General features: G+C 54.3%; 2 protein-coding genes across 2 annotated transcripts in view; both read left to right on the top strand.

Annotated features, from left to right (window-relative positions):
- Window positions 1-711, top strand: part of PTSG_10659 (uncharacterized protein) — a gene marked incomplete at both ends in the record, with an annotated part of 3,755 nt that extends 3,044 nt beyond the window's left edge. Inside the window, 3 exons of the mRNA XM_004988567.1 lie at window positions 81-192; window positions 334-383; window positions 622-711. Coding sequence (XP_004988624.1) covers window positions 81-192; window positions 334-383; window positions 622-711 — 252 coding nt within the window. The remainder of the gene's footprint in view (window positions 1-80; window positions 193-333; window positions 384-621) is intronic.
- A 69-nt stretch (window positions 712-780) lies between these two features.
- PTSG_13084 (uncharacterized protein) lies at window positions 781-4,364 on the top strand (the record flags this gene model as incomplete). The annotated part of the gene is made up of 10 exons (XM_004988566.1): window positions 781-789; window positions 1,010-1,267; window positions 1,419-1,466; window positions 2,289-2,386; window positions 2,685-2,834; window positions 2,984-3,042; window positions 3,302-3,420; window positions 3,618-3,678; window positions 3,937-4,022; window positions 4,309-4,364. Coding segments are annotated over 10 exons (944 nt in total), but the record flags the coding sequence as incomplete, so codon positions are not given.
- Window positions 4,365-9,713: the final 5,349 nt, after the last annotated feature.

The raw sequence follows: 9,713 nt of genomic DNA, 5'->3' as shown, positions 1-9,713 counted from the left end.
ACACACACACACACACACACACACACACACACACACACACACACACACACACACACACACACAAACACAACTGCGTTCAGCTTCCGAGGATCCTGCGGTCGATCCCTGATGAGGTGGTGGAGATGATGCAGAGACGCGTTGTGTTTATGTTTGAGGAGTTCTTCAAGTCCCTCTCGACCCAAGTGCACACAGGTGAGGGAGTATGTTGTTGGGACAGGGGGCTGTCGAGTGAGTGTGGGGAGTATGGTGTAGTGTGTGCGTTGCTCACTTGTTCTCGTGTCCGTTCAACCACTCTCACCATCTGCCAACTCGTGTGCTATTTGCTGCTGTCAGCGCTGGAGTCTGCCAGGATCAACCTGTTCAGTGGCGACAACGCGTGGCAGGTGAGCGTGCGTGCGTGTGTGTGTGTGTGTGTGTGTGTGTGTGTGTGTGTGTGTGTGTGTGTGTGTGTGTGTGTGTCTATGTGTACGTGCTCTTCTCCACGCACCCACACGCCATCATCACCACCTCTCATTTTCGTGTGTGTTTGCTCACATCCTTCCCTTCCCATCCTCAACACCAAGACCACCACCACCCTTCTCGTCTGTTTCTTTCTCCTTCCTTTCTGCTGTCGCCCCACAGAGGGCCTTTGAGCCAGCAGTTGTCAACCCCCTCCCCTTCCACCAACCACCACTGCTCTGGTGGGATGAACAGACGGGCGCTGCCATGTGATGACCACCCAGCCACGCTGTGCGGCTGCGGAAGCAGCAACACCAGCAACACACCACAGACAAGCAAGCGATGAGCAACGTGAGTGCACCACTGCATGTGTGTTGATGTGGTGAGCACCGCACTAGTGTGCGTGTTTTGTGGTCGCTGTCTCTGTTGCTCCTGTCTCCCCTTGTTGTCCCACATCAATGTACATGCATGTGTGTGGTGCAGCTGCCTGTTTTGCTTTGCTTAATGCAGTGTCTCACTCTTCGTTCTCTCACACAACTGCCCGCACACCTGCACATTCCACACCTTGCAGCCGCTGCTTATATTCCCCTCTCTTTCTCGCCCGCACTGGCGGCCATCACAACAACAACAGCAGCAGCAGCAGCCAACACACCCTCCACCGCCGATGCAGCAGCAGCAGCAGAGAATGCACCACCACCACCACTTGCTGCTGAGCACATTCCCCAGCCAACCAAGCAACCAACCCATCGCCCACTGCTGCTGGCTGTTTGCAGCTGGGAACAGGTGGCGACAGCACAAGTTGCATTTTCGGCGGGCAGCAGCAGCAGAGGTGAGGGCGAAGAAGAGGGAAAACGGAGAGGAGAGGTGTGTTGGATGAATGGATGGATGGGATGATGTGTGGTGGGGGATGCTGGGTGAGTGTGGTGTGGTGCGGTGTGGCTGATGACAGAGGATGGTAGTGGTGGTGGTGTGAGGAAGAGGGATGGATGGAATGGATGGGGTGCAGCATGTCTTGTTCCTTCCCTTCTGTTTTCTGTTTTCTCCCTCTTCCCTTTCTCCTCCTTCACACAAATGCATGCACAACACCAGCAGTGGCAGCAGCAGTGTAGCTGCGCACATATTCATGCTCCCTCTTCCCTTCCTCCCACTCACTCACCATGCTGGTGCTCGCACACAAACACACTCACAGGCGATGCGCACGCACAAGCAGGATGAGGGAAATGTCGGGGATACTTGCTACGCGTGCCAGCTGCACTCGCCTCACACATGGTATGTTGGTGGTGATGAGTGGTTGGTTGGTTGTGTGATGGGTGCGGTGGCGGTGCTGGGGTGCGCTGAAGTGAACGCGGGAAGAGGGTTGATGGGGGATGGTGGTCACACACCGACACGCACACACGTACACACACGCCCGCGCACACGTGGTGTGTGTGATGTCAATCACTCTTTCTGCTATGCTGACGTGATGGCTTGCTCTGTGCCTGTTGTGTTCTATTCCCATTCACATTCCCTGCAGCCACGCACATACGCACACACACACACATGCACAGGTGGTGAGGTACCAGCACACATTAGGATGTTGATGGAAGCGGGCTCGCATGCCGGCTGCTGCTGCTGCAACTCCTCCGATTCGGCTGCCGCCGCTGTGCTCATGCAGTGTTCCCATATGCGTGAGCAAGGTGAGCCCATCACGCATTCATTGGTTGGCACATGGTGCATGTGTTGGTGGTGTTGCTGTTGTGGGTGCTTGGTGTTGCTGCTGCTGTGTCTCGTGCACCAGTGTAGCTGTGCAGCTCACACGCAATGTATGTATGCTTGTGGCTGCAGCGGCGACTGTGTGAGGATCGTTTGAGGATGATGGGCGATGCACACATGATGGATTGGAGGAGCAGCTGCGGACACACACGTCCATGGTCATGGCGGGCACATCCAACCACAGCGACGCAATCATGTGCAGGTGTGTGTGTGTGTGTGTGTGTGTGTGTGTGTGTGTGTGTGTGTGTGTGTGATGGGACGAGGAGGAGGAAAGCAAAAGAGAGGGGGCAGCAGGAAGGTGAACACGCTTGCTGTGCTCACATGCCATGCCTGTGCCTTGTGTGTGTTGATGTTGTTGTGTCTTGTCGTTGTGTGTTGGTTGCATGGGCACCAGGGCCACATCAGAAGAGGGCAAGGAAGCCGCCATGAACGACCCATCAGCATCATCATCCACCTTTCCCATTTCTCTCTCCTTTTTCGTTCTTCCACCTCAGCTCGGCCATAACCATCATCACCACCATCACCATCGACCGCACAGCCGCCATCACACGCCGGCCGACACCAGCTCCAATCTGGCGTGAGGCAGATATTGCACATGTCAGTCGCTCTGACGAAGAGGTGAGCAATGTGCGTGTGCGTGCATGGTGGTGGTGAGTGGGGACAACATGTGTGCGTGTGGTTGTGTGTCAGTGCGGGTGGTTGGATGAGCTGGCGTGTGATTGGTGATGCTTCGCTGTCAACCTCACCCCCTGTATTCTCTCCCTTCTTGTGTCTGTACACACAATATTCACAGCGTTGAGGAGGCGCATGAAGCGGTGGAACCAACGATGATGACAATGACGAGTGATGAAGGTGAGAAGGGCGACTGAGATGTGTGTGTGTGTGTGTGTTGGTTGACACGCTGTGTTCCCTTCTTCGCCTCCCACTTCCCTTGTCTGTTCTGTCCACTCATGTGTCTTTTCTTCTTCTTCCCCCTTTTTCGATTGATTTGGACACAGGGCCATGTATCTCGTCACCATCCAACCGACCAACCAAACAGCCGAGCGAGCGAGCAAAGGACACGGCGTGGCAAGGGGCCGTTTGTTTTCACCGTTTCCACCATCAGCAACAGCAGTACCTGATGTGGCTGCATTGTGGATGAACGGGCCCTCTGCCTCTGGGCCATCTCCTCCTCCTCGTCCTCGTCGTCGTTGGTCCCCAACAGCAGCGGCTGCGGCTATGGATGTGGAGGTGAGATGAATGGTGGTGGTTGTGGTGATGTGGGTGGCGTGTGATGTGTTGGGTGTGAACACCAGCATGTATATGTGTGTGATTGTGAAGGGTTGGTTGGATGTCGTTGGGTCTGTTGGTGCTGGCAATGGGTGTAGTTGTCGTTGATATCCTGATTCTGAGACAACTCACCTCTTTCTCCACACATACACGCACAGGATGTGATGTGCGTCGATGTGCTGTTGCCTCACATGACGACGATGATGATGGTGGTGAGTGGTTTGTGGTGGATGTGGACTTGCGCACGCACACGCATGTGCAAGTGTGATGCTTGTGGTGGTGGTGGTGGTGTTGGTGTCTGTGGTGGGATGTGACATGTGCGTGCACAGGTGATGATGTAGGTGATGTGAATGAGGCACAAGGAGGTGGATGTGGTTTGTTTCTGCCATGCTGGCTCACTGCGTCGTGTCATTCTTGCTAATTTGGTTCTTTGTGCTTGCGCATGTGTGCATGTGTGCATGTGTGTGATTTGCACAGGACGGAGGCCGTTCTCTTCCCAAGCCCTCATAACACGAGCAGGGCGATACACGCACACACAAATGTGCCAGAAAAGAAGGCGCAAGGTGAGACGCTGCCGCTGTGTGTGTGTGTGTGTGCGTGTGTGTGGTGATGGGGTGGTAGTACACATACGCACGCACATACGCACACGCATGTACAACACACCAGAGCAGTCATTGGCTGTGGGGTGGTTGCACTGACGTGTGTCTCACATGGATCCATCACACAACTCAAATGTGCGTATGCGTGTCCGTGCGTGGCTGCAGGCGGATGTGTGCGAGTTTCCCCAGCCGATTATCCTTCCTCCTTTCCCAACCGATTTCCTTTGCTCTGTGTTGTCATCATCATCAGCCTTTCCCATGTGATGTGGAACTGTTGAGGCGTGCTCGAGACTGCGGCCAACACAGGTATTGCAGTAGTGGTGGATGTTGTGATGGTGGTATCGTGTGCTTGCTTGCTTGCTTGCTTGTTGGGTGCTTGCTTCGTTGTTTTTGTGTGTATCTGGTTCACCCGCCCACAACATGCTGCATATTCCCATGCGTGGTCCCTTGTGTCCCTCCTTTCGTGTCCTCACCATCACCGGTCGTTGTTGTTCGTCTCTGGTTGGTTTCTTCTTGCCTCACAGGAAGGCAGGCTGGCTCGCTGCTGGTGGTGCTGCTGTGATGATGGCCGTGCGTGTGCATGTGTGCTGTGCACCGTGTTTGGGGCTGCACCGATGAAGACAAGGAAGGACACGGCCCGTGCCCACCACTCTTCCCCCTTCATCTCCTCTTTCTGCTCCGTCAGTGATGACGATGGTGGCCGTGGCATGTGATTGCGGTTCCCTTGTTTGGCTCTCGCTGTGACACATTGGCTGGCTGGCTGGCTGCATCAAGCACAGGTGAGGATGATTGTTGGCGGTTGGTTTGCTGGTGGTGGGCTGTGTTGTGTCGAGTGGTGGGAAGCAGGGGGAAGGAGGGGAAGTGACACGGTGATGGTGGTGGTGGTGGTGCGACGTGGGAGTGCAGAGCGAGAGGAGGGAGATGGAAGGGAAGTAATAGGAGGGCGATGATGTTGGTTGGGGGATGGGGATGCGTGTACACATACATGCACGTGAATCGTGTGATGGTAATATCACATGACAATGACACCCATATCAGTGGCTTATTCTTTTGCTTGTACCCGTGTGCGTGTGATTGTGATTGTGATGATGACTGCAGCAGGCAACACACGGCGGTGGACGCTGGATTGGATTGGCTGGGGTTGACTGGCCATCGTGTCGTGTCACCCATTTCTCTCTCCCTCCGTTGCTCATCTCAACCGAGAACACACACGGCGATGTGTGCTTGTGTGTGTGGGTGTACATGTGTGTGCATCGCCATCAATCACGCTGACAGCGACACGATGCACGAGGTGAGGGCACGCAATGCTGTGTGTGTGTTTGGTGGAAGGGGTTGAGGGAAAGTGGGGAGGAAGGCGTTCATCATGGCCATCATCACCACCACGGCTGTGCACCTGGTCATGTGACCGTGCATTTGGGGTGATGGAGATGGGGAGAGGGATGTTGTCGTTGAAATGCTTGTGGTGGTTGTGTTTGCATTGCTGTGTATGCGTGTGCATGGTGTTGTACCGTCTCACTCTGCAATGCCATGTGTGACTGTGTGTGACTGCAGATGTGCGTGCGCGTGTGCGCATATGCCAGGCACATGCGTTGATCGACGACAAGGTGTGTGTGTGTTTGTGATTGGGGTTGACGTTTGTGTTCTTGTGCCATCACACACGCACAACCATATCATCATCGTCCCACGCCCATGTGTTGTTGTTGTTCATTCACGCATGGTATACTCACATCCACCCCTCCCCTTGCTTCTTCTCCTTCTTCCTCCTCCCTGCTGCTGCCACCCTTTCCACTGTTTCCCATCCAACCCCCTTTTCATACACAGTGAGGAACCCATCCACGTCCAACACCCATGCCCACACGCATGCCACGCCATGGCGAGCTGTGCCACCTCAACCAACCCAACTCAACCCAGGCCAAGGAAGAGGAAGAGGAAGCAAGGACATAAGACATGGGGCTCCCAACAGATGTGTGTGCGTGTGTGTGTGTTGATGGACGGTGTTCTCCTTCCCCCCCCTCTATCGCCTCGCCTCTTTCTTCCATGGCGACCTGGCTGGGTGGCTGTTGCCCCCTCCCCTTGTTTGTTTTCTCTTCCAGCCCTTTGTGGCTGTTGGTTGTCTGTTGTGACTGTGAGGAGGAGAGGGAGGAGGAAGTGAAGAAGAGAGGAGAGGAGAGGGTGCGCATGCTGTCCACAGCTCTGTGTGTGTGTGTGTGTGTGTGTGTGTGTGTGTGTGTCTGTGTGTTTCTTCTTCTTTTCCATCCCCCCTTTCTTCTCCCCTTCTCCCTTCCCTTCTCAGGCTGCAAGGCATGTGAACCTGCGTTGCATTCACACACACAGTGTTGTTCCCCTTCTTCTTCTTCTCCTTCTGCTTCTTGTCTCATTGAAACCAACCAACCAACCAACCAAGCAAAGCAACCAAGCAAAGCAAGTCCGCCCTTCAACAAGCAAAAGCAAAAGCAGTTGCCGCACAAACGCAGCAGTGGGCGATTATTTGTGGCATCTTCCACAAATCGCCCAAACACGAATCAACAAGACCAACAACACAAACAAGCAGCAGGCGAAACGTGAATCAAGGTGCGTTTGTGTGTTTGAGTGGGAGGTGGCGGGTTGCGTTGTTTGTGTGCATGGCTGGCGCAGGGTTGGTGGAGAGGAGGGAGAGGGTGCGCGTTGTGACGGGCACTCACTGGCGGTTCTGTTGTGGGTGGTCTCGTTTGGTTCCATGGACTGTGTGGGGTGTGGTGGGTGATGGTGTGATGGTGAACAGGTGCAAGCAGAAAACACGCACAGCAGCGCGCACACCATGGATGTGTGCAGGGCCAAAGGCACACAAAGCGTTGCCCACGGTCGGTGAGGCTGACATATGAGCTGCACAGGCCCATGACACGCTGGCACTGTGAGTTTGGGTGAGTTCTGTCAATTGGATTGACTGCTGTGTGGGTGTTTGTGTGTATTTGCGAAGGAGGGAGAGGTTGGAAGTGGCTGTGGTGGGTGTTGTGATCTCACACGCACTCCAGTGCACTGTCATTTGTTGTTAATAGCAGGCGAACAGGAATAGGTGTGCACGCTCCTTTTGTGTGTGCATGCTCTGCGTCGGAAGTCCTGCTGCTGTGGATGCATTTGGCTCACGCATGCACAGAGAGGGATAATGGGTTGCATCGACCCACAAACATGTGTGTGAACACACACGCACACGCACATGCTGACAGGCAGTCTGATGCCCACCTCGCGGTGCGTTGCACTTGTGTCTGTTTGTGACTGTGACTGTGACTGTGTGCATGTTGTTCATGCTGTGCCTGCTTGTGATTCACACTGTGTGTGTGTGTGTGGTGGCTGCTTGCTTCCCTCTGTCTCACACACCTGTGTATGGATGTTGACACACACACGCAGACACACACAGTGGGTGAGTGTGCAGACACACATGCCCACACAGGCAGCCAAGCCAGGCAGGCAAGCAGGGCAGGGCACACCCTTCCTCCTCTCCCTTTCTACCTCTCCCTCTCCTGCCACCACCACCGCTGGTGCATGGATGGACCAGTGGATGCAAGGGGTATTGGATGGCTGATGTCCTTTCCCTTGGTGCGTGTGTGTGCGTGTGTGTGTGTGTTGCAGCACTGCTGCTCTTGTTTCCCCTGTTTGTGTCTGTTGTGTTTGTTGTGCGTTGCTGCTTCTCTGTGTGTGTGTGTGTGTGTTCACCACAACCACGTCGTGTGCACCCATCACCATCGTCTGTGCTCACGCACCTCCCATCTCTCCTTTTCTTCTTCTTCTTCTGCTCCCTTCCCTCTTCCCTCTTTGTCATCCCCACACGCACACACACTCACGCACACACACTCACACACACACACACATGGACGCTTGTGCAGGGGAAGTGCAGGCTGTTTGTTGGAACCCATGGCATGGCACGCACAACCAAGCAAGGACACACGAGCAAGTATGGACACAGGACAAGCAAGCAAGACGTGGGGCACCCATAGATCACGCACCTCGTTGGAGAAGGAGGGGAGCGTGAGCGGGTGATGTTGATTGTGTTGTGTTGTTGTGTGTGTTGTTGTTGACAGCGTGCACGTCTCTCTCCTTGTATCCCTCTGCCTTCCTCCCTCCCTTTCCCTTTCTCTCTCTCTCTCTCTCTCTCTCTCTCTCTCTCTCTCTCTGTTCTCTCTTGCCACAGCATGCACACTGCTGCTGTTGCTGCTGTTGTTGTTGGTTGAAGGTATGATGGCGGCTGATAGGGGAGTGAAGCGGTGTGGCGTAGCATGGAGCTGTCGCTTGTTGTGTGTGTGTGTTGCTTGCAGTTGATATGGGGATGCTTTCTCGCCTGTTCTTGCCACGTGTGTCTGTGTGTCTGTGTGTATTTGCTTGCTGTCGTGTTGCTGAAGTGTAGTGGAAACATACAATGCAACACGCATGTGCAGCTGTGTGTATCGTGTGATGGTGCTGGAGGATGGTTGTGGATGGTTGCAGTGCAGTCAACACAATGTGTGTGTGTGATGTGATGTGACTTGGGTTGGTGTTGAGCTGGGCGTGTGGCTGTGGAGTGGGTGTTGCACGCAGGTGAGGACAGCAGCAGCAGCAGTGAACGTGGGTGTGGGGGAAAGGATGAAGCGAGTGAGTGATGATTGCAGCGACTGGTGGTGGTGGATGTGAACAGGGCTGATGGTGAAGAAGGTGGCAGTGTGGGCTTGGTGGGTTTACCATGTGTTGTAACACATGCAGCATGAAACATGAACGAGGCAGAAGAGGGTAAGGAGAGGGGAGGGGAGGAGTGGCGGTCAAAGTAGTGAACAGAGACAAGGGAAGGCATGCAAGCACATGGAAACAACAGCAGCAGTGGCAAGAATTGAAACAAGACAGGAAGGGTGTGGTGGAACGCAGGTGAAATAGACAAACAAGGCTTGTGGTGACACGTTGGTGACAGAAAGTGACGAAGGGAAGCACGAATGCACACAGTGGGTTGTGTTGTGTGGTGCTGTGTTGTGACGTGTGAAGTGAAGGATGTGTGATGTTGTGTGGAGGGGTGCTGTGTGGCGGTGAGTGGATGGAAGAGAGGAAGAGACAAGGGTGAATGAAGCATACATGTGGCAACAAGTGCAGAGCAACAATGCAACACATGGAATGTGGAAAGGCAAAGGGAAGAGAGAAGGAAGCAAGTGAGTGAAGGGTGAGACAAATGAACAAAGCGGCGCATGCATGGATGTGTGTGTGTTGTGTTTGTGGCGGTGGAGCAAAGGAAGCAGAAGCACAAACATTGCAAGCAGTAGCACACATGCATGTAGAGAGAAGGTGAAGTGGGAAGAGGAGAAGACGATTGCAGTGAGCTTCTTACGCACCTGATCATATCGCTGCTGGAGGCGAGAGAGGAAGCGCAGGTGATGTTGGAGCGTGAATCCAAGACGGGAGGCGTTGCTGCTGAGCGAAGTGGAGTGGAGTGAAGTGGTGAGGGGGCGACAGAGCAATGTGTGAGTGATGGTGAGGATTGATAAAGGGCCGATTGCAGGTACGTGCAGGCATGGTGGGTGATGCTGTGACACAGTGACGAGTGAGTGGAGGCGTGTTGTGAAGTGAACAGGGTGGAAGCAAGGAAAGTTGTGGGTGCTTGCAAGCAACACGCACGGAGCAAGCAAGCTTACACAGGAGTGTCTGTAGCGAGCAATGGATGTG

This window comes from Salpingoeca rosetta (assembly GCF_000188695.1).
Source record: "Salpingoeca rosetta unplaced genomic scaffold supercont1.34, whole genome shotgun sequence".
Lineage (NCBI taxonomy): Eukaryota > Choanoflagellata > Craspedida > Salpingoecidae > Salpingoeca > Salpingoeca rosetta.
Note: the sequence above shows the minus strand (reverse complement) of the source record. Positions and strands in the feature narration are given on the sequence as shown.